Source organism: Streptopelia decaocto, assembly GCF_964273445.1.
Source record: "Streptopelia decaocto genome assembly, chromosome: 18".
In the NCBI taxonomy this organism is placed as follows: domain Eukaryota; kingdom Metazoa; phylum Chordata; class Aves; order Columbiformes; family Columbidae; genus Streptopelia; species Streptopelia decaocto.
The window spans coordinates 4,416,122-4,441,239 of record NC_138673.1 but is presented as its reverse complement, the minus strand read 5'-3'; the positions used below and the strand labels follow the sequence as shown (position 1 = coordinate 4,441,239).

The following is a 25,118-nucleotide window of genomic DNA, read 5'->3' as shown; positions in this document are numbered from 1 at the left end:
ATGACACTGGTGGGAGCTGCTGTGAGCCACTGAACAGCAGCCGAGGCTGAGAATTGGGAGCCCACATCAGCCCGTCACCCCAAAGCTGCATTCTTTGCCTGTTCCTGACTCAGGCTGTGACTTAACCACTATAAAAGAACAGGAACAATGGCTCTTAGGGGGAAAAAAAAGAAAGAGAAAATAAACAGAAGCATAAGAAAGAAGGAGAGAAAGGAATGTGAAGCTGTCTGGATGAGAAAACCTAGGTGAATATATCTGATCCTTCCTCCCCAGCCAGCAGAGGCTTGCTCTGTGAAAAAGATTTTCTCTGAAATAATTTGCATTTGCTTCCAAACTTAGTGCAGACCTGTCACCAGTCACTCAAAGCTCCACTTCAGAAACCAGCAGAGATTGAAAAAAAAAAAAAAAAAAAAAAAAAAGGTGACATGGTCTGTCTTCACTATGTTCATAGCCTGGCTTATCAGTGTGGCTAAGAGCACTGCTTGAAAAACAGTAGGATAGCCCTACAGAGTCATGCAATTAGGCGACAAAAGTGTACCCACAGATGCCACATACATTTTTCTATGTATATTTGCAACCTCATGTGAAAATAAGTTGTTATTCTGTGTTAGGCAACGCAACCATCTGTTCAAAGTCAGCATCATGGCAGGTTTTACACTACACTCCATCCACTGCTTTACTTCCACTGTGCAGGTTCATAACCCAGCACTGGCCCAAATACAATGTTTAAGCGAGAAGCAGCTAGTCCCATAGCTACCCAAACTTTTTCTTTTAACTTCCTAGAGAGACTATTTCTATTAAAATTTTAAAAACCCCTCACTGCAGAACTCCTAGGGATGATGCTTAAAGAGACGTGGTTAAGAACTTAGCATGAAGCAGAACTTCTTATTTCAAGAGATCATCTTCACACACACGATTGCTAAAGGCCATCTCTGAGTAGAAAGCTGCAGAATAGGTGTGTTCTCCCCAGACAACATATCCCTCTGCTTTCCCATAAAAGTCCTACAAAAGCTGAAGCAAAAGGGAGCCTCAAAGCCAGGCCATGGTCTCTGCCTAAGCAGCTCTGGTTCACATTTTCATTTCTTGCATTTCTCCTACTTTCCCTTCCCTGGATGTATGTCAATGCCCTTAAGGTGCTGAAAAAGCTAAGTTACTCCACATGGAGCAGAAGTAGGAAAACTCTCCAACTTCCACACAGTTCAACATTCCACAATAGTCTAAAGTTTCGCTTCCTGCATCACTTCAGTACTCTGGAGCAAGTTAATTTTCCCTGGGACAATGGGATTTGCAAACTTCCATATGGCACTTGTTTGAAGGAGGCTCACATCAACCATGACAAAGTTATGTGATGATAATTCTACATGAGAAACACACATGGTGGTCTCATTGGTGAACCCTCCTTGTTGGCACATAGTCAAGACAAGGGCAATCCTCTGTTGGCAGCCTTACTCCTGAGGCAAGGGATTGACCCATGAGCTCAAAACCAGCCCCACTAAGCAGGATTGTCACTAATGGGCCATATCCTGTGCTAATTAGGCCTCAAAAAAGTTTGCTTTTGTCTTGTGGGCATTTGAAGCAGAGCGTCCAGGAACAACAGAAGATAGCTTTACAACACACAGCAGCAGGACCAGAATCTATTATCCAAAGAAACTTCACTGCACAGCATTTCCTAAAAACCATAAAGCAGAACAAAGCGCCAAGAAGACTCTTGTCTGAAGCACCAGCTGTTTCTCCATAACTGTCTTCCAGCTCCCATGCACCACCAGCCTCCCCTCCCTGTCCCCATCAGCCCAGGGAGGGGACAAGTGCCAGCTGAGTCTGTAGCTTCCTCCCTTGGAGCAGCTCAGGAGAGGGACATCTCCATATTCCAGGAAAGGAATCGAACTCCACCTGGGCAACCCAGAACCTCAAACCAGGCTGCAGACCTGAAGAGATGGGATGAAAGGGGAGGTGGGGTGAGAAGAAAAGATGTAGGGATAGCAAGGGACAACACATGGAGGAATCTACAGCACCCTGCCCCAGGCTACACAATTCCTGGCTGTAGCTCCACTCCCTGAGCACCAAACACTTCAGATGAGTTAAGACTCTGGCCAGGGTGCTGCTGTGGAGCTGGATCTCTGCTGCTTTCCATCTGTTTGTACTTGAACTAGTCAAGAGTCTCACAAAAGAAAAAGTACCTCTAAAAAGCCATGAAAACTGGGACAGTGCAAGTGGATATCCTAGAAGCAGGAGTGAGGACAAACTTTGGCTGACAGAGCATTTAGAGCCGTAATAACACTCTACTAGGTTTAATAGCCATGAAAAAAAAAGACAGACATCTATGTATAAAAACAATCACTCAATCAAAAGCTGAAAAAGGCCCCTAAGGCCACCTCAGTCTGTGCAATGGATTGGAAGGGCACAGTGAAAGTTTTAATTGCTTGAGTGCTCTTAATACACCCAAGTATTCCAGTGGAAGCGTCTCCTTCATGGCCTTGCTGCAGACAATCATTTTGTCTATTGATCTCCGAAGATGCTATAACCATTTGTTGTGCAGTTCATTGGTAAGTACTGCAAGGCTTGTCACCTACCCATGCTCTGCACAGTGCATTAGCCACTCTGAGGACACTGGGCACCTTCCAAGTTGCACCTGATATTGACTTTCCATATAACACTTTGCAAACAACAGCGTATCAGGGTGCAAATGCAGAGAAACAATGCAGTAAAAAGGTTGTTCCCTGCTGACAGGGACAAAGAGGCCAGGAGAAACAACTGGTACAAATGCATCCAAATGAAAACAAGCCTTGCCCTTGAAAAACAGGGCAGCAAAACAGGTCTAGGCAAATCATGACTTTCTGATCACAAACATCAGGTCAGGACAGTAAAGTCATGGATCCAGAAAAGATCTGACATCTATATGGAATACCAGAAAGTTGAATTGATTGCTGTGTTATCAAAAAGCCAAGTATGTGGACGTGAATCAAGGCTTAGGGCTTGTCCACCTAAGTCTTTCCTTCCCAGCACACAACTGCCAGTGTGGACACTTCAAGTTAATGAGACACAGACACATGTGCCCTTTCGGAAACAAGAGCATTGCTGCATGCACTGAAAACAGGGTGAAATAATTCTTCAGTATATATCAAAACTATCTCTATGGCAACAAGCACAGAACAACTTCTATACTATCAACTGCCATCTTTGCTTGCCAAGCATTAGAAGTTGTCTCCAGAGACCTGCGGTGTAGACAGCTTCCAGGAAACACACTAATGTGATTATGGGTTAAGAAAGATCATGAGAGGCACAGGTATGAGTTACATCCAGACACAGTTGTTGGCCTGATACAGAAGTCTTGCCCTCAAGGGGACACACATATCATAGAACAGGTATCTGGGGAGAGCAAGGTGCTCTTCAGATGAGAAAAGTCAGATGTGGGAACAAAATCTGCAATAACCATTTACATGGACAGAGAAAAGAAATTCTAGGTGGCAGCATACTGTAACAGAGATGTCTGAAAAAGCTTACTAAAAGAACCTGAAACCAAATACCAGTTAAACGGAAGAATATTCTTGCCAAATTCCTTCACTTGAGGACTATGTAATTAGGCCAGGAAAAGCACAACAGAATACGCTATAGAGAATAGTCCTGCACCGCTTGTTAACCCAACAGGCCTCTTCCATCCCCAAAGCCTGCATTTCATAGCAGGTACCTGAAAGGTATAGATTACACCAGGTGGTAAGCCAACAATTCCAATCTCATCATGAAATTAAGCCCAAGCCAAGCATGGGGAACTGCGTATTTTAATACAAGTCAACAGACTAGCTAGGCCCTTGTTGGCAGGGGAGCTCTCCCAGGGAAGCAGTGGAGTTATGCCCAAATAACCGATGGTGGACAGGATACGAGTGACTTCTGCATGTGCTTTCTACCCCTAAATGTAACACCCATGCAACCCCATTAGGGATTACAAGGATGTTGCTAAGACTGTAAATAGTGAATACTTCTGAAAATCAAGCATCTGGGCACCACAGCGGAGTTCTTCTCTTTCGCCTACCACCCCATAAAAAACAAAGCTACCCAAAACAGCAAGCCAGTTTTTGAAAAGGTTGCTGTATATCACCCTCTTTCTGACCTTGCCTGAGTCATGACTGGACCCAAGAGTCTTCCTCTCTAGTTCTGGACTCTAAGTAGATGGCTACACTGCTTCCCTGGAGACCCAGCGAGGCAGAAATAGGAAATGAAATGGAGAACAGGGAGGAAATTCCATCTCCCAACACAAAAAAATTAAGAGGCAGTCACAGAATTCTCCTGGTAAGAGGTAAAGAAATACGTATGCAAGAGTGAAGGCTAGAGACACAGAAATATCTTGTTAAATTTTTACAGTTTAACCACTGAACAAGCTACTTTCTCTCCATAATTTATACCTGAATTGTGTGTCTAGACATGACATCATTTTAAGGTATGCCTTGTGTTCTGTGGTAAGTTTACAATAACCAGAACTTATAATTGCTGTGGTTCAGGTCAGCAAAAGCGGAAAAAATATCCCAAGCCCCTTCTAAGCAGCTGTTCTTGGTAATCGTTTTAGTCTGTTGTTTTCCGTCAAGAAGACAAGGCCTAGTAAATGCTAAAAGCCAACATTAAACCAACTCCCCTCCTAAAAGTGACGAATACCATAGATAATCTTCAATTCCCAGGCAGCTTTATTTGGTATGGTTCATATTAAAACAGTGAAGGACAGCCAGATAAGCCAAGGCAATAAAAACATCTACTGTGTGCCTGCAGAGATTGACAGCTACAGACACACCAGACCCTGCTGTGTGCCCGCACGATAAACCAGTTATCCACATACAGGAAAATAAGCCTGTGGGTCTCAGGTGGGATAATAACAAATACCAGCGTATTCTCACTATTGAGACATAAATCCTGAGGCTACACAAGCTGGAACCACAGTGTAGTTAACACGCACCAGCCACTCTTATTTAGAGGAATGAACCCTGTGGTGATAAGGGCTGCTGGCCAAGTGACTTTAATCACATGAGGAGTTGCAATCACTGCCCTGGAGAGTGCAGCCCACAGCATCCTATTGTGTCAATGAAGTGGAATTTAGACATTGGAATTGGGGGCGGGGGGGAAAGGGCAACCTGAACACTAAATGATGTTTTGGTCTGGGGTGGTGGACATGCTCAATGCCAGAGGCAGCCAAAGAGGAGCAGGGAGTAGGATCAAGAGGGCACCTCAGTGCACATCATAACTGTCCCGATGGCAGCAACCACAGAGAAACTCCTGTGCTGTCACACCCAGGGCAACTCAAAGATCTACAGGTTGATACCTGGATCTACAGGTGCATTGGGTGGAACACATCGTCCATAACGTGCACCTCAAAAGGCACAGGTATGTCACATACAGAGAATCTTTAAATTTGTTTTTAAGAATAGAATAGTCCCAGTTGAAGGAGACCTACAACAATCATCTAGTCCAACTGTTCTGTTTTGGAGTTTTTGTTTGGTTTTTTTTTTGACAGAAACGTTAACAGTGCTAAGAATGAAATACAGGTGAAGACTACACAGCACACATTGTGCCTCTCTTCCCATTATCTCAATGGGAAGACAAACTACAGCCCTGAAGAGATCCAAAATACAGTCAAAAACAATGGGCAGCAGCCCTGGATAAGAGCTATGGAGGATGAAGTAAGCAAAATTCTAAGTCAAAAGGATAGATCATAACTATTGTTGACACCTGAAAGGCATAAAAGACTGTCCAAAATCCAGCTGTCATCAACAGTCAGGAAAAACCCAAAAGACAAAGGACTTGACAACTACCGTCCCCTTTTCTCCATGTCACAAAAGTGATCCAATCCAGACCACACAAGTGCTCACAGTTCCAAGAATGTGAGCGGGCAGCATTAACATACTTACGTGTTTTAAAATAAAATCACCATACAGGTCCCACAGAGTTTTGTTATACTACTTTTCCTACATATTTAAACATAAGCAGTCCAACTCTCCCCTGTCATCTGTACTAGTCAGAAAAAACCTTCATTACTTCTAAGCTCTTCCAATACCCACTCAGAAACAGCAAAACATTGCAGCTAACAGCAAACAGGAGAGGACTCACACTACTGCACTAACAGGGCTTGATAAGAGGCTGATCATCACACCCAAACTGAAGCTAAGCTTCTCTTCAGCTGGTTAATACAGACACAGAGCTCTCACATCTGGATCAATCCACATCGATGTGAGGTCAAGTCACAAAAGGATGTGTGCCCGAACAAGGGATTTAACGTACAACTCCCCAGGTCCACATCAACGGTCCTTTCAAATCACATGCACACCAGGGACTCAAACGCGGACCAACAAACCCAGCACACTGTTGTAATGCAGGGTTTGTGCAGAGCTGTTACGGTGTCACACTCTTCAGCGCCATGGCAAGAGCTGGAGAGCCAGGGAAAACCATGACGGATGCTGGCAAAGGCTGCCCTGAGATAGCTGATACTCGTGAGCAGTGGTGACAAGGAGAGAGCAGCCGCTGCATTTCAGCAGTGGATAAGTAAAGAGCAGCGGTGAGAACACCATTGCTCACAGGATCCCAAGAGAACAAGCATATTCCTGCCCAAATGGTGCAGCTGACCTGTTACATCCTCTGTCCCAACCTGAGTGTTCACCAGGGTCTACAGCTGGCTTATAATGAAAATCTGAAGTCATCGGGGCTGTTCTGGCTTCAGTTCTTGTTAAAGATGTTGAACATCAGCCCAGGTTTGGTCAAAAGGTTACACAGGTTTTCAAATCATTCCAGCTTGCAGTGACCAAAGGTTGATTTAGGGTTTGCTGTCAAGACTGTATTTGCATTTACAGTTCTACAAGCTGCCATAAAAAGCCAGGTGAAGATCAGAGTTTCTCATGATTTGTGGATTGGAAAAAGATATTCACTCTCTCTGGGATCATCACAACTCCAAGGACAAAGGACTGATAAATAATCAGCTTTTTGACATATCTTCAGGAACACTGCCTTCTTTTTCTCCTGCCAGCTTTTAATGAATTTGAAGAGCGAAACTTACTTTTACTCCTGCTTAAATCAAAGATCAAAGCTTAACACTGCTGAACTTGAGGCAAAACCAGATTCCAGGGTGAAGGTTCATAGTCCAGAATTTCAGTATTCACAATTGCCCAGGTCTAGGTGACCAGTATCAAGTGTCAAAGAACATTAATTCTAAAACTCTGCCACTGTATATTAACAGACCCATTGAAATGCTCATTCACATTGCCTATTAAGTGTATGAAGGATCTTGTTACTTATGCTGTTCTGTAAAGAGCTTACAGTTTTATGGTTATCATCCTAATTACCACTGCTAGTAGCCATTCTGCTTCCCTAAGACAAGTGCGGGGCAAGAATGATACCTTCGTACAGACACATCACACTATAAATGAACTTTAACTACTCAGGCCACAAGGAGAATGGTTTATTTTCCTGTGTACCTCATAAAAAGCTGCTGTCTTGCTGTGAGTGCTACTACTAAGACAAAAGCGAGAATCTTCAAGTTTACATTATGTTAAATCTAAACCGATGCTCATCCCCTGCATCCCACCCAGACAGTCTAGATGCAACAGAAATATCTGCTTATTTATGTTTCCACAAGGATTAGCAAGTACATAGCAGAAGGACAGTGTTCAAGGCATCTTTGGCAGATCACACTGGGAGATGCGTCTAGCAGATAATACAACTGGAGAATGCTTGAATAGCCACTGTTTGCTTAATCACTTGAGGGCAAATTTGAAAAGATCAAATAAGCCAAGTTTAGGAGTAGCTTGTTCCCCTTATTTAATGAGCTATAATATTTTACAGTGTAAAACCCTGCAGCAATCCAACTAGCTGCAGCATTTGGAGCCATCACTACACAAATACTATGAGCCAGTAAAGAGAAAACCAGAACCTCTGTTACTTAAGCAAGGGCCTTTGCCACTGAAGCTAAAAAACACTGGCTGACAACAGCAACAGGTTTGTGTCCGTCGCCCAAATCAGCCACCAGAGAAGAACTAATTAACCCAGACACTTCACAATTCCCATCAGTTTCTCAAAGGTACCACAGCAGTTTCTACAGCTCGTGCTCTAGAAAATGCTCTCCATGAGAACAAGAGCCAGCACCTTCAACATAAACCTCTAGCCCTCGATCCGGGGAGTCACATTCAACACGGTCACTGGCAGCAGAAGTATTCTCATTAAAGTCCATCTGCCATGAATGTTCCTCAAGGTTTAGAATGAGACCACCTAGCAATCAAAGGCCCCCACACTTCCTGCAGTGGATACACACCAAAGACTTCTTCAGCATAATTGCTACAAAAGTCACCCTTTACAAACAAATTAAACACCAAATTCCAAACCCTCACTGGGTCTGTTTTCTTCTCTTTTATCCTTGTGTAACAAGCAGTGCTTTCCATTTACAGGAAAAGAAACAGAAAATGCAGGAATTTCTTCAACCATCTCTTAGCACCTCCACAACCAGGTAAGGACTAGAACATCTTCTAGACCCATATTTTCTATAACCCTTCTGACTTTGTTAGAATTGCCACCCAAATTAATTTAAGCCACTGTCACTGCACCCCAGTCTATTAATTACTGTGATGCTCTTTCACGAGATCTGTCTGCAGCAGAGGCACCAGCCATCCACAGCATCGCAAGGTTTAATGAACAGCACATAAAAAGTCACAAGCATTATTAGTTTTTGCGTTATTCATTTGATGGTATTAGCAACCAGAAAACCGCAAACGTTACAACAATTTTCCTGGGAAGAAAGAACACATGTAAGATGTGGTTGCATCTGTAGTATGACCCTGATGTTGCCTTTCTTATATAGTGCACCCATTGCTACGCATCTTGAAACATCTGTGCCTTTCCAGTGACTGATTATCCAGAGACACGCAACAGTGCTCAGTATCTATAAGAGGCCGGGGACTGAACCCTGAGTTTATTACAGAAAAGAGCTTGCCAGAAATCCAAACTCTAGCCAACAAGTCCCTCCAGGCTCACTTGGAAAGGTCTTGTAACCTCATTGCCGTATGCCTGCTGGGCTCAAAATGAAATGCAAACTTGCTTGTTACTTGTGGATTTGGATGCACTATCCAAGGAGGAGACAACTCAGGAGCCCAAGCAAGCGGTATATAAGTCCAGAATAAAATTTATCAGTCTTTAGTGAATTTCGTGATAGGGGATTTTCACAGAGCCATTCCTTAATCTCTTTCCTGCTTCGGTAGTTGAGGGACCTAGTACAACCTGTTTAAATTGTGATATTTCACTCTTACACAGCTTGATGAAGTCTTTTATTAAATGTTGTTTGAAATCCAGCTCATGGTATGTAGAATCATTGCTGATTACTACAGAAAGTTCACCAGCAAGTTGTTCCCAGCTTTTATTTATTTAGTTACTATAAGGTTGCTAAAGACCCATCCAACAAGTGTTCTTTATGCTGCAGTGACAATCAGGGTATCTTGCAATGCTATGCTTGTTTTGGGACTGATTAGACACTTCCTACTCTTTGTAATCACACGTAGTCATTAGACTGAGTCTTCACCTCCTTTTCCAGTGTTTGAAAGCCATGAGTTAGCCCTTAATGACTACCAATTATGTTATTTCTAGAAAAGCTCATTTGTGCTGATGCTATTTTCATTTGCATATATAACATACACCTACTAACTACTTTTTAATCAAAGTTAACCAATGTAATTATTTAACAGTATGACATTCAAATCCCATCAACTACAATTCCTTTCCCAGCCAAATACTACTTCACAGATGCGGCACATCCCTTATGGTATTTAAGATTGTGGGACTCAGCTGTGCAACACCAAACTAGGAGTAGCTTTCACAAGAATTAAGCGGTAACAAGGCTGAAGTTACTGTAAATGCTGAAATGTGACCTCTCTGAGAAACACTGACACAAACACAGGCAGGCAACCCTATCCATAAACTTACATAAGAATTTAAATGTGTCTGGCAGTCTCATAGATGCATTAGTAGTAAACATTAAACCTGGTCAGAGTATTTGTAGCAGCAGACTCCAGGATGGCATTTTTTCTCCTGAGTTTAGAGCAGAGCTCCATTCTACCATCTTCCACAAACTCTGTTGTCTCTCAGGATCCTGCTACCTTTAGAGTCTCCTTCCATTCAAAATCTGTGCATTTGATTATTCCAGCCTCTGACTGTCTTTGACAAAATCTCACTTGGGTAGATTTCTGCCCAACTCTACAATTTAATCAAGATTTGCCTGCATTTTAACCCTAGTGTACCATGTATTCCCAATACTGCTCAGCCTCTAACACTCTAATCTGATTAGAGGGCTCTATCCATTCCTTACATCAACTTTAAAATGAAATAGCAAGCCATGCTGGACTGAAAACTGTCCCTGGTACAATTCCATTTGACACCTCTGCCCAAACTGACAGAGTCTGAACCCTTACTACTCAGAACACAGGGTTTCTTTTGAGTGAACTGTGCATTTCAAAGCTGCCCCATCTAATATACATTCCTGGAGCTGTACTCACTTTGCTGCCTTTATCCTGCTAACTGGTTCACATAGAGAAGACATGGGGTTGCAGTGACATGCACTGAACAAGCTTTTGTCCAGCACTTCTCCCTGTTAAACTGAAATTCTACTCTACTAAAAATTATTCAGAACACCTTTGGTCGCCCTTTAATAACAAGGAATTGAATAATAACAATGTCTAGGCTTCAGCAGCATGGGAATTGGATGCCTACCTCTCCCATTCACCTTGAAGTCTTCTACAAAACATGAAACCAATCTCAAACTTGCTCTGGCAAACTGGTCTCTGTTCCTACTCCTGGGCTCACAATCTCAATTCCACCTGCATCACAATTCCTTGCAATCCCATTTTGACATGGCAAAGCATCCCAGAACACAGACCTTTTCCTAGTTGTTTATCTGCTTCGACAAGTGCTTAAGGATGACTACCCTTTATATTCTTTACAAGATCCTAAGTACTCAAAGTGTGAAATGAAGAAAAGAATGCAATCAAATAGTTTATCCACATAAAAAAAGACTATCTACATAGCACAGTAATTTGATGGGAGCTAAAAAAATTGGGACAATGTAACAGTGCAGTGTACAGCTTTTCTAATTATGTTAAGATAACATCTGCAGATGTTTAGCACTCTAAATATTTTGACATTAGGTGCTGAATAAAATTCTCCCTGTTCAGATTAAAAATGTCCAAAAAAATGAAACTACTCAGATGCTGGAATGCATTGTCAAAATCTTTGGAAATCTGACAGGGTCTTTTTTTTTTGTTGTTGGTGGGTTTTTTGACTGTATCAAAAGAGAAGATGAACATTTAGAAATTGTTCAAGGAGTCACACAGCACTGATGCCAGAAAGCACTCTCAGCAGGCTGCAAATTCTTCCAACAGTGACCACACACTCCAGGAACTCCTCAGAAAATGTGATCAAGGGTGACAAACATTGTGTCTGAAGCCAGAGGTTGCTGAACGGTCAGCATGGTGATAGGAGGGGATGGGAACTGGGTGACATAGAGAATAGTTTGGGAAACTTCTGGTGGATCTTCTGCCTTATATTGGAGAAGCCACCAGAAACACAAGCAGAATGAGGCGTAACATATGTAGGAGGAGGCGGCATATGCTATGGAAGAAAATATCAGGGTAGATACTGTTCAATACCTGCGTACTATAGGTACACAAACGTCACTGCTCAGAAAGTCACTTTCATGCATCAGCAGTTCCATCAAAGGTGACTGACATGTTTTGACTTTTTTTCATGAAAAATTTTTGAAGAGTTAGTTACCACATTTTACTACCTACTTACTAACTGCTTTACTAACTAGATAATTAGGAAATTCAGGTTGCATTTAATAGTCTATAACATGTATTCATATAATTATCTAATAAGCAATAAACTTTGGAATTAGAAGATATTTTTAGAAGCAACTTTGCTACGTGGGACCCAAATGTTGGACTTTGAAACAAAGGTCTCAACATGAAAGCAAAGTCACATTTCACTGAAGGAATTAATGAGCCAGTCTCTAGTAGAGAACTACAAATGTATAAAGGTTTGTGCTAGATGCAAACTTGAGAGGAAGGTACCTCTGTTTGCAACACATGTGCAGCACAGAACTGTCCTGCTACCCAGAGAGCACCCAGATAACCACCCTGAAAGAATCTCGCTGCTCAGATGGAAGCTTTTGCTTTGATTATGACAGGATCCGGACTCTGCCAAAGTCGGAAAACATCGCCGTACTAGGAACAGAGAGGACTATGCCTCTCTTGACCCCCAGTTGCCTTCTCTTACATTTTCATGGTTTCTAAGGGCAAGATGAAAAACGTTCTGCTACTCACTGCATGTGATACACAGACTCAGCTCCTTGCTTCCAGACAGTGGCTACAAGGAAGTGGGAAAAACAAGAAGGAACTAAAGTACTTGACAAAAGGGAAAACCTCACACAAGCTCAACTCGTAAAGAGAACTACTGTGATATCACAGGAAATGTTAGTCCATAACCTTCACATTGTATTTTCTCAGAGAGTAACAGTTCTACATTTAACTGTTCACCACAGGGGAGCAAACCAAGACCTGGAGAAGTGAAGTCCCATCAACACCACTTTGAGTACCCTTTCTTCTAGAGCACTCTAATGGGCTTTCAGACATTTTAAGGTCTCTAGTTCTGATGTTCATTCTCACGGCCTCATCGAATTTTGTATCAGAATTGCATTTGCTAGTATGAGGTTTTCCTGGCAGTGTTGTTCTGCATCTTTCCTCCTGAGACCAAGAAACTTCGTGAACAAACAAGAAAAAAGGAGAGGGCTTTTGCACTCTACCATAGTGAAAGAAAAGTCCTCATTTGCTTATGCTGCTTTGAAGACTGGGAACACATGGGAATCTAAGAGGTTTGAAAAATATCAGGATGACAAGATGCAAACAATAGTTATTAAAAGTAGATTAAAATATTCCAAGAACTGAAATGGGGGGTGAAGCTCTCAAATTAAACCATTACTTGAACAAGACATATCCTACTTGTATTCTAATACAAAGCAAAAAAAAAAAGGAAAAGAAAAAAAAAGCTTATAATCACAATGGCATCACTTTAGAGGTGCTAAGGTTATGCTTGGAGCTGTTTCCTGCCCAAACAGCTAAGCTGTCTACCATCCATCTGCTTCTGGGGTAAACAGTAAATAGGATATTGGCTACTGTCCCAAATTCAAGCAATAGAAACAAAGAAAGAAGAGATCTGTGTTAGATTTTTGAAGTGAAATAAGACCGTGCCTAGCTGGAGAGCTCTAGGGCAGTGCTGAGCCCCTGAACTTGTGAGGGACACTTTTCCTCTCCTGAGAGATTTCACTTGCCTTTGAACTTTCAGCCATATAGAAAAAAGGCCGAGTTGAAATGTCAGCATCATCTTGGATTCAAATCAATCAGCTTGATGCATGATTGCAATAGCTATACCACTTCACCTCTGCACTGCCCTCATCCATATGTTCTTTATATCAGCAGTCAGTAGACTGGGTGGCTCAGTGGATTAATTTCCTGTCCTAGGCTTGGGCTCCAGTTTAAACAAAACAAAAAAATCCTGAAACTGAAAAATAAAAATTAGTATCTACTGACAGTTAAATTCACCAGACTTGTTTGCATGAAGTCTCTTTTTCCATCCAAGAAAGCTGCAAGAAACCCTTTGGGAAGCCCTGGTACAGCTGGTGATTTTTAAGTATCTAGTCAACTAGCTGGTCACAGTTCTAGAAAAACAATAACGGAATTAGAGACCTTTCAAATGTTGACATACCCTTGGTTGAGGGCAAAGCAATGAAGGGAAAAGGGGAGAGCCCCAAGCAGCATCAACTTGAAAAGGAAACAGATTGGAAGCAGCCATCCCCACCTCAGTAAATTAATACCCCACTGAGTAGCAAAATCTCCACCCACTTTTAGAGCTGGGCTTTCTCCACATGGTGCTGCTCTTTATCAGCTACAATGCAAGAGTTAAATTCCCAAGATAATTTAAATCTAAACAATGTGCAGCTTTCAGCATTAATGTAGGTGCCTGCCAGCTGGTGACAGTTAAGTGGTTACTTTCTCAAGCTAAACTTATTAGCCAAGGGTTGAGACACTTTGTAATACTCAAATTGCATTTAATAGCTTGCTCTATTGGTGCACAGTACGTTATTGTGGAAGAAGAGTTTTCTCATTGAAGGTGTATTACAGCAAGCCAGTCTCATCAGGAGCCTGCTATAATTTGGGGCTAGAGATCCTTGCTGGATCATCTTCTTTGCAAAAGAAAAGGTGGCCTGCCATTTGGGAGATAACACAAAAAATACGTATGTCAGAAATAGCTGCTCTGCAGCCTTTGAATGATTGCGAGTTCTTTGACTTGGTTTCCTTCGTTCACCCTCCCACTGTCTTATCTTCCCCCCATTAAATGCTAAAAGAAATTTTAAAAGGGCAAGGAAGGCCTCATAAAAAGACAGCTAGTAAAAATAATCCATCCTCCAGACAGGCTACAGTGGCTCCCCCAAAGACACTGTTCCAGAACAGGGCAAAAAAAGGAACAAGTATCAGCCCTGCTCGCCAGGGATTAAAGGAGATGGGGTGTCTCAAAAGCCTCAAGATGCAAAAAACAACCTTTAGTCTGAAGGAGGGACCCCAGAGCGTGCCCATGAACACACAACTAAGAGTTCTCTCCGTGCTTGATCAATCCATTATCTCCTGGCTTCGTCTGTCCTACTCATGATAATACAACCTTCCTGTTCCAAGGCCCATGGGGAAAGAAAACTTTCCTTCAGTCTCTGGAAACAGGAGACATCTTGAAATGGCAGCTCAGCACCACTGCAGTTGCCGTTCTGCTGACAGTGGAGAACAATAGCGACTGTCAGAGAATTAGAGCATTTGCAACACAGCAAGGAGGCAGATTAAAAATAGTGCAGGTCAAATCTGCCGTCAATCATACCTACCTCACATCAACTTCAGAAGCACCAGCTGCGCACACAAGCGAAATGAAATATTGAGGTGAAATCTAATTTTAAAAAAATTAAAGCATTTTGAGAGTCTACCCTGTGAATTCACTGTGACTTCATAATTGTACTGGTTTTGTTTTGGTTCAATTTAGTTTTGTTTTCTTTTGGTTTAGTTTTGTTTTCTTTTGTCTGCTGTTTCCAGGAAGGACCCACACAGACGTGAGCATCCTACCCTCGCAGAGGAACCGAATCTGCAGTAGGAGAGAGCACAGAAAGAGCACAAAAGGCTTTATATCATGTTGCCAAAAAAACCTAACACACTCTTTTCAGCCTCTTTTACTTACAATTCTAAGTTACATTAACATTAAGGATTAACATAAAGAGCAAGTAAATACTTCAGTTTTAAAATTGATGCCTCTGGGCAGCCTGAGGTGCTATGCACACCACTAGTGTCAATACTGCTGCTAGAAATTAAGTGGCACAACCCTGTTGTACTAGAAATGGATTTCATTATTTATTTTAAATTCCTTCTCCTTTCAAGAATATGGGAATGTCAGTAGTGCCAAATGTTTTAGAGAGAAAAAAGGTAAAATGGAACTCACACATGAAAGTGAGGGCTTGCTACTGGCTTTCTGCTCACACTCCACAGACCGTATCCAAGCCCAAAAGAACAGTTCCACCTTGAGAACTGACTGCATAAAATTGTCACCTTGTTCCACAGACCTGCTCCTGTGAGATCGCTGCTGATTTTCTCCAACAAGCTTATGTTGGCTTTTTATTTCCACTGAACTCTGCTGAGACAGATCTGGCACTGCGGGAGGGAGCTGGATTCTCTCCTTTACACCAGCAGCACCACTAAGCTGTAATCGCTCACACCTGTCCAAACCTACAGGCACGAAGCGGCTGCACACACAGGCTCCTCGGCAGATCCTCCGCCAGGCTGAGCTGCAGCTATGTTGGAATTAGCAGTTCTGCCACAATCCTTAGCGTCCCTCTCCCCTGCAGTGACAGGTAAAAGCCCAAGCGGCACACAGCAGCTTCTCTTTCCCAGGCTCACTTTCAGCAGCATGCTATAATGCAAATCTCAGTCCTGCAATTCAGAGTAGCCTTGCCACTTTTTAAGGCTTTTGTTGAGCTTCTGGGAAACTATTGTTTCCTCAGCAGCCTGAAGCAAGCTGCTGTCTGCGACCATCATTCTTTGTGACTGTAAGGAGAGAACTTCCTAGTTAGAGATCTGCTTAAATTGTGTGATTAGAATTGAGATATGACAGCACAAAGAAAAGGAGGTGCAGCTACAAACAACAGTCTTAGAGATGCTGGGCACCCCAATGACCCTTCCCCAGCCAGCAGAGACAGGTAGTGGTGAATTAATGAAAACAAACAGAAGACTCAAGGCTTAATTTCTCATTCGTAAGCCATGAACACTTAAAGCACAGATTCAGCAGGTGCCTTAGTGCCTAAATCTGAAACCTGATATAAAAGCAGGACTTGTTTCAAAGCCCCAGAACCAACAGGTAAAGCAGAAAACATCAGGAAGGAAAATGCAAAACATGCCCTTTTGGGGCATCCCTCATGATAAGAAAAGGCCTTTCTTCGTGCTCTGAAAAGAACCCTGTTTTCCTCCATGTGAAAGACCAGGTACAAAACCCAGAACTGTGTTTTCACATGAACTGTGCAACCTCAATGTTGCACTAGTAGACAAGAGGTGGGTGGGAAGGGGAACAAAAGGTGCCTAATTTAATTCAAGTCTCCCTGGGAACAAATGTTTTTGTGTCCAGACCTTACAGACGTGACTCTTACAAGCAGCCATCCAGGGACCAACTTTCATCAGCTACAGCAACTGATGGCAATGACAGCAGGATGTGGAGAAGATAACACACTGACATGGGGAAAGCATGTTTTCTGAAGGACTGTGCAATGAGGACACCACGAATGAGCACATCTATAAACAGGTCATCCCTGAGTACCCCTTTCTTCATTTCTTTCCCCTTCTTGTTCAGGCTTCTTTGCAGGCATTCAGTATGGCCTGCTTTCCAAGACCATCTGTAGGAGCTTGCGTGTGAACATTCAGAGAATGACGGGGAGTGAAGAAAACAGGTGATTTGTTCCTGTGTTTGAGAGGTGTAGAGCAAATTAAGGAACAAAACCCAGCTCAACGCAGCCGGTCCATCCACACATCCCCTCGCTGCTCTGTAAGGGCAGATGCATTGCTGGATAACTTACCCTCTTCACAGTTGCTCCCCGTGAAGCCAGGACAGCACCTCCACTCCAGCGTGGTCACAGTTCGGTAGGACATTTTGTACGTGGGCCTGATGAGAGTCCTGTAACTAACACAAACAAGAAGTCAGTAAAATGCACTTAAGTACTTAAGGGCAGTGCAGGTCTCATCACTACCAAGTCATTGCAAGTAGCAGAGACGATGGTTCTGACTTACCTCACTCTGCCTCTATGTGGATTTTTCCAACATTGAACAAAAGCTGACATTGGCCTTTCTTCACTCAGTACTAACAGAGTTTTCAAAACATTGCTGTCACAAATATTGCTTAAATCTCTCTGGTGTCTTCCCTTCTCCCAGCCCCACTACTTGGATCTGGGGTGTATTGATACATCAGCATGACAAAGATCATCACTACACACTACACTGATGATTTGCATGGAGCCTTTTTTCCGGCTAGCTGATCTATGCCTCAGTTTCTTCTACCTGAAATAGGGTTACACCCTTCCTCACCACAGCTGATGTTCTGCAGGACACATTTGTTAGCTCTGCATTCTGCAACCAGCACACCCACAGTCCCAAAAGAAAAAGGGCGAAAAAAAAAAGCACAAGTGCTGCCATGCCCAACTAGAAACTAGAAGGCTCCCTGCAGACACAAACAAACCCATGCAAAGGACCAGAGATTCTGAAGTGAATGCAAAACGGAGAGTTGCATAACTGCCAACTTTTATTTTCAAACAGCAGGCTTGGAAAGCTGGCAAATCAGAGTTTTCCCAGCATACAGCCAGAGAAGTCACTGCTGCTGCTCACGAACATGAAAGCAAACACAGAAGTTGTACTCTACAAGCTCCCCTTCAAATTCCTACCCTTATTTAACAACCAAAGGAATGTGGCACACACAGGGAGAGGCTGAAGCTTTGGGATTACAGCGTTGCAGCTTTATGCTTCCCTCTCAGGGTCAGGCAGACACAAGCCCCAGGCACTCAGGTCTCCTTGTTCCGCAGTGCCAAGAGCTGCCCCTCGCTCAGCAGGCACAAGGCTGAGATGGAGCTATAAGTCACAGGAATCTCACCCAAAACCCCTCTGAGCGGCAGCAGGCGCAGCTGTGCATCCAGGATGGCACTGTAGGGACATTGGTGCAGTTACTCCGAATAGCAGTAACAAAGGCTTGCCAGGAGAGGCTGCCCATGTATGTCTTGGAAGGCAAGCAGCAACTCAGTCGTGGTTAACACAGTCTTTAGGAAATTAATTTCTCAGTAAGCTGTTCCTGATTATTGATGTCAGTTGCCAGACACAGAAATCAGCTTCTCCTATAGCCACTGGAGGCAAGGGCCGCACAAGTTTCCTCCTGAGCACATGGCCGCCTGCACTTGGAACAGCATCGCAGCGATGGGAAAGCAACGTTGTCTCCTGAGAACATTACGTCCTCACCCTCAGAGTTGCCAAAAAGCACGCCAGTTACTGCTAATACTGGCAACTGTGATCCAGGCACTTGTCTAACACAGGCTGGACAGAGCCAGCTCGTCCCACCTAGTTCTCTGCACCTCTGCATCCACTGGTATTCAGGAGTTTGCAGTGATGAGTGAGCGTGAGGACTTGGCACCACATTCATGTAGGTAGACCTTCAGTGCTTTTGCACAGAGAGACCTAAAACACAAAGGTTTTAAGTGCCAAAGCTGTTCTGCAAGACCCTTAGCAAGACAAAGTTCAGGAACTGAACCCAAGCCTCCCAACTCTCAGCCCTGGCGTTGGACTCAAGACATCTTTCCACACATAAGCCCCAAACCATCAGTCAGGAGTTCATGACTTTGTCACTAACACCACAGTTGGATTTGACCTTGAGATGAAAGTCTCCAGCCCTGTTACCAGTGTCCAGAGCCAACTAGTCTCCAACCACACCGTGATTTTAAAACCATGTTTCTGCCAACACCAGGATGTTAAAGCTCTCTCAAACTTCATTATGAAGTGTGGAGAGTGCCTTGAGCCAGACTGGAATCTTGGCAGCAGTTCTGTGTCGGGGAAGTAACTATAGTTTAATCCTCAAACGAGCAAGGACTTCTCAGGACATGACAAACATGGAGCTCAGCTGTCACAGCCTACCACCCACCCTGAATTTCCTGGAAGAGTCCTGACATTTGCAGCTCTGTTCAGCATTGCACAGTCAGGCATGTGAAGTGGTCCCAGCTTGCTAGCTCCGATTTGCTCTGAAGCTGCTCTGTTCTTCATAACATCATTTTTGCTCAATCATGTGACATAGCACCAAGGTCTGTTGTTAAATATATCATCACAAAGACTTCTGACTGCTATTCCAGGAGGGGAGAAAACAAAAACCAACAACCCTCCTTTAGCAAAGCTTCAGTACTATCTGATACCTGAAGTGTTGCAATTGAAAGGGAAGAAAACATACAAGAAGGAGAGGAAAATATACCTGTCAAAGACCAGAAGCCTCAGAATGAAAATCTGTGGAAAACACAACAGCCAGAAAAAGGGACTGGTACCAGAATAGGAAAGCCTTTCCCTTGGATGACACCAAGACCACAGACACTGGTATAGAAATCTGCAAAACCACAGTAAGAGGTTAGGATAAGCCACAACCTGCACCTCTTTGCTTCCCAGCCAGCCAAAGGATGCACTCAGCATCCAGTCCCCTTCAGCGGAGGCTGCCAAGTGCTTCCCACAGACACAAACTACCAGGACCTGCCACCCTACTGCACAAGCCAAGTGTCATTTACCAACACGTTCGCTGAGGCTCACAGCAAGACCCCAGGGAGTGAGGCAACACTGAGGGAAGAACGCACAAAACTCAAGCAGCAGCTTGAGTCACTGCTCTTAGTAGAGCTGATTAAGAACCTGGTATCCTCAGAGACTGCCTGATCAGCGTCACACAAGCTACAGGAGCTCATCTGCGGGCAACCATCATTTGGGAAAGAGAGACCCTCTTGCTTGTGTCTCTGTAAGAGACTGTCCAGGAAGCAGTAATTTGAGGAAGGAGCATGAGATGGGTGATTAACTAGTTTGGGGGTATGACGCTAGAAATACTGGAGAGGTCAGGACACATCGAGGGACAGCAGCCAGCAAGTCTCACGCCTCAGCGCACAAGGATACGTTCCCCTTGCTCTCAAGAAAGTGTCACTGAACACAACAGCCAGACATGACACAAGAAAGGGAAAGAGTGTCACATTCTTGGATCAGAGCCTCAAAAAAAAAAAAAAAATCAGGTCAAAGAGAAAGGCATGATCTCTGCCATGACCCAAGCAGGACAGCCTGTCACACACAGGAAATACCTTCCCCCTTATGGATTTCCCCTGCCCTTTGACACTTGCAAACAAAGCTGTTTGTACACGATGACCACATGAGAGGGAAGGCGTGAAACTCGTTTCCACATCACAAGAGATGGTTTTGTTGATGTGATTCATTCAGCTGTTGCAGCTTGTGCCTGAGGAGACCTCAGCGACCTTCAGAGGCTTCCATGCATTTTCATTCAAGTTCCAAGTTGAAAGTTTCAACATCCCTTACCGGTGGGTTTCACCATAGCCAGAAGAATGAATTTGCCCTTTTAACTGGCAAAGAATGCAGAAACCAAGGAGTCTAAGCTTTCTTTTACCTACTACTCTCCTGACAATGAAGCCACATAACATATTCAAACAGGGACAATCCATCTTAAGTTGTAACAAATGCTCCCTCTGTATTAAAAGATGATCAGAACAAAGCTCATGGGACTTCCTCTAACTTTTGGGACCCATAGCCTGATCTATAGACACGCCAAAAAGCACTAGTTCCCCAGGGAAGAACATAATGAAGAGTTTCAAAGATGCTCCTGCATATACTGGACAAAAAGCCTGCAGCTACAGAAGTATTGAAGGCAATTGTGCAGGTCCTGCCTTTGCAAGAAGGGAGAAGGATGACCATTTTACTCTGAGCATGTCTCTTTTGCACAACTTATCAAGCATCTAAAACCCAGAAACCAGAATCTTATACACTTCCCATCTCAAGTTGTACAGAGCAATAATTTACATGTTCTCAGTCCAAAGAAAAAAAAGAGACCATGGACACAGAGACAGATGTTTCTACACCACCAGAGTAGCCATTAGGTCCTGGATCACGTGCTCGTGCAGAGCAGCACTGCACTTTCCCACCAGCAAGGAGGAAGAGTGGCCAGACAGCATGTCTGAGCAAGATCAAAAGGCCTTCGATTAGCAGCCTGGGGACGCCTGTGCACAATGTGTGAAGCAGATGGCCCTCCACCTGTGCCCCCCAGCAGCACACAGCCACCCACGCCCATCCCAAACCTGATAACACACCTTTGCACTACAGCTCGAATCCCTTACACTCCCAGATCCTACCTATCCCGTTCACAGGAGCACTGTTCACCCTGCATTTATAACCCGTGTGTGTATGGCAGGGCAGGCATCTTGTTCCAAGCATATGACTGAACACCTTGGAAAGAAATAAGGGAAGTAAGCACAAAAGAGTTCATGTGTAACAAGACTTCAAATAGCAATCCCAATGCCCTGGAATTATCTCTGGGATTTATTATTCAATTGACTGGAAAGAGAGAAAGATTTCCCTGTGGCATTACTGCTTTTGAAACTGAGGAGAAACATCAGCTACAGGCCAATCTCCTGGGTGACAGATCCCCAGCTTCTACTGACCCTGTAGCAATAGAGTCTTCAAAAGCAGAAAAGACCAAAACAGATGAGCCTGCAGAATTCCTTCTTTGTTATTCTGCAAACTAGCTTGTAAAAAAAAAAAAAAAAAAATTCCCTTGGGTAGCACAAATGTACTTAGTTTGAATGAAAATAACAAAATAGAAAACCCAACACTGGGAAACACCAAGCAGCAAGAACGATCCATGCAAGATGTGTAGCCTTCTGACATTAAAAATGTCATCAAAAGCATAAAGCATATGTGATAAGCCAAACCAGCTAGAATAATGAAAGAAAGATACCACAACTAGCTGTTAGAAAAGGCATCACAGCCCAGATTTGCTGTGTTGCAAGAATGCTCTCCCCTTCAATCTCTCCCACCTTTGAGTTATGTTTGAAGCTCACAGATCACTAACTTCATGTTTAGGGTTTCAATGGCTCTCGCAAAAGTCCAGAGGCCAGGTAAGCCCAATTCCTGGCCAAGCCAGATATGGGTTTCTAGGGAAATCTCCAGATTTTCTGAAGCCAGAAAGCGCTGCAGAGAAAGGATGCTCAAAGGTTAGCATAAAACAGTCATGTAACCAATGAGTACAGCAAAAAAAAACAGCAGGATAAAACCTTGCACAACCTTAATCAGAACATGCGTTTTTCTAGGGTGAAACATATAGGTTTGTCTTCTGAAGACTGTAATAGCACATGATCTGCCAGGTGGTTCATCACATTCATTTATCTCCTGAGACAGAGATTTACTGACCACAACAGTCATATGCAAATACCCTAACCAAAATTAGGCTGATTTTGGCCAATTAGTGTATAGCAAGAAGTTGTTATATTCTCAAAGTCATAAAACACAGCAAGATAGAAGTAGTACTGTTCTCATCTTATAGACGAGGTGGCATCACTTGACTGAAGACACAGGAAGTCATGGAAGCTCCAGCAATTGAACACAGGCCTTAAATTCTTGCCTAATCTATGAGACCACCCTTCTCTGTGAGCTTCCAGGAGCTTGGTGTCCTAAGCATGACAGGATTGTGCATTAGCCCACAGCTGCTGCAGCAAAATGACCACTCAGGAGCAGGGCTACAATTCAGTTGCACGGGTTTACTGGGAGCCAGGTGCAACCATCCAGGCAGCGGAGACCAGATATTAGGTTGCCATTGAAACACCAAGCTAGAGACTTTATCCCTTCTTTCAGATAGATAAATGGCATGTGATTTTTATAAGTAGACTAGGAGCTTCAGCCAGACTGCTGGAAAGTTGCCTGTTCACTTCGCAGTGTGACAAAGCAAACGCGTATCCTAAGGCGCGCAGAAGCTGAAGCCGTCACTACACATATGGAGAGAGTTCAAGAACAGATCTGCTGAGGGAAAGTCTCCAGCCAAGAGCACTCCAAAGCAACTCAGCACCCAAGCTAAATAAAGAGTCTGGGGTGGAGGGCAAGAGCAGAGCAGCTCAGCCCATCCCAGCCAAGATGACACCCCTGCAAAAGAAGTACAGCTGCCAGCTTCCCAAGAGCAAGTGAACAGACAGCAAGGACATCACGACGCAAAGCTGCTAGGCTGGGGATCTCACAGATACTCCCCTGTCAAGGGCTTGACCCTGAGCTACAGTTTGTGCAATAAGGGAAAGAAACAACAAGAATGAATGGGAGACAGGAAACGGATTAAATCCTCGTCTGGCCACACTGATGTCTGCTTGTAAGCAGAGTCTGTCTAACAGAGAGCCCCTCTCAGCTGTCACCACAAGGTTGAGAGATGCCTTTTTTTTTGGCTGGTGTCCCTTTTGCTAGTGAGAAGCTTGATAATGGGTGTTGGCAGAATGAAAGCCCTCCCAGATATGGCTGACTCCCTGTAAACAAGGAGATTAAAAGAGTCTATTTCAAGTTGCAGCTGGGAGAAATATATAAAGCTAAAATAATGCCAGTGGCTTATGGACATTTTGCATTGGTTATAGTCAAATGTAACACCATATGAATCTGGCTATGCCCCCACTCTGCCCCTTGAAGCTCAGGCACCAGAAATCTCACTGGAGAAGAACAACTGGAGAAAGCCAGAAGATCTTTAAGTTTGTCTTTTTGGCAAAGGGGAAGCAGATATATTCATATTACCTGAACAACCAGAGAGATATAGAGAGCATGAACTGCCACTGTCAGACCTAGAGTAAGCCCGACGTCCTCAGACACTAGACTTTCAGAAAACCTGAAAAGACAGAGACGCTGATACAGAGAAGGGAAGGAGGAAACAATCTTGTTCGATGGGAATGAATCTTTGTCCGTGTTAAAAACTCAGCTTGACTCTGAAACAAGAAAAAGCCAATTATTCACACATCTAAGTTCTGGCAATGTAACATTGGCAGGTCATTGTGTAGGCCCAGGAAATCAGACCTCAACCATACAATGTGACTCAGGCTTATCAAGCCTTGCCCACAGTAGTTACATGTCACAAGATCCATCCTTCTCAGTGGCTGGTTTTCATTCTGTGATCAGAAGTCAGATGCACTCCCAAAAACAAGCAACCACTTATAAGAGATGTCTGGGATGGGGATAACTTTAACAACCCACAGCTCTCAGGACCTCAGTGACTTTGGCTTCATTGCTGCTTGTCCTTGGGGCTCTCCTTTTCATACAGTGGCAGCACAATAAACAATCAGGAACCAGCACACGCCATTCCTGCTTTACCTCTGTTGATAACTTGGTGGGCTCCAGCATTTGTCAGCAGCTTTCTGGAGGTTCTTGGGAAAAAGAGGTCCAAGGTCTTTCTCTACTTCATGCAAGAATGTCATATGACGCATGATTAGAGGACAGACAGCACAGTCATTTCCTGGAAATGCTGCCATTCACTTTGTTTGCATTTCGTCCCACTTGCAAAGGGAAAAGAGCATCAGAGGCCTCCCATCTCTTCTGGTAGGCTTCTTCACGGTGATCATCTTCCAGAAACACAGCTCCCATCAGTTGAGCTTTCACCAACTGAGATCTTAAATATCAATAACCCCAGCTTCTTTCCATGATATTTTCACATGGAAAGAAAAATTGAGAAGTCTGTTGCCATTCTGCATTGTCTCCAAACAATTGGACTCGTCAGGCAAATGAACCAAACTACATTTGAAGCTGAAAATGTTCCATGAATAACAATGTCACAACAGCACACTCCACTCTTAAAGTCTCTGGGTTAACAATGTAAGAAACCATGTATATGAGTAACTGCAGGAGCCCACAAAAAGGATTTTTTCTAGTAACATGATCAATTGTTTGGTACTTATGGAACTAAAGTTATGTTAACTAGGAAAAATAAGCAAATTTTTTGGCACATTTAGGAGACAAGGTGAA

At 43.5% G+C, this 25,118-nt stretch overlaps 1 protein-coding gene across 8 annotated transcripts in view; it reads right to left on the bottom strand.

Annotated features, from left to right (window-relative positions):
* The window catches only part of COL26A1 (collagen type XXVI alpha 1 chain), a 159,616-nt gene that overhangs the window by 110,181 nt on the left and 24,317 nt on the right, over window positions 1–25,118 (bottom strand). For 6 of the 8 annotated variants that reach the window (XM_082068383.1, XM_082068389.1, XM_082068385.1 and 3 more), the window contains exon 3: window positions 17,156–17,259. In XM_082068383.1, the coding sequence (XP_081924509.1) occupies window positions 17,156–17,259 (104 nt within the window). The remainder of the gene's footprint in view (window positions 1–17,155; window positions 17,260–25,118) is intronic. The other 2 variants (XM_082068384.1, XM_082068388.1) reach the window with 1 other exon arrangement.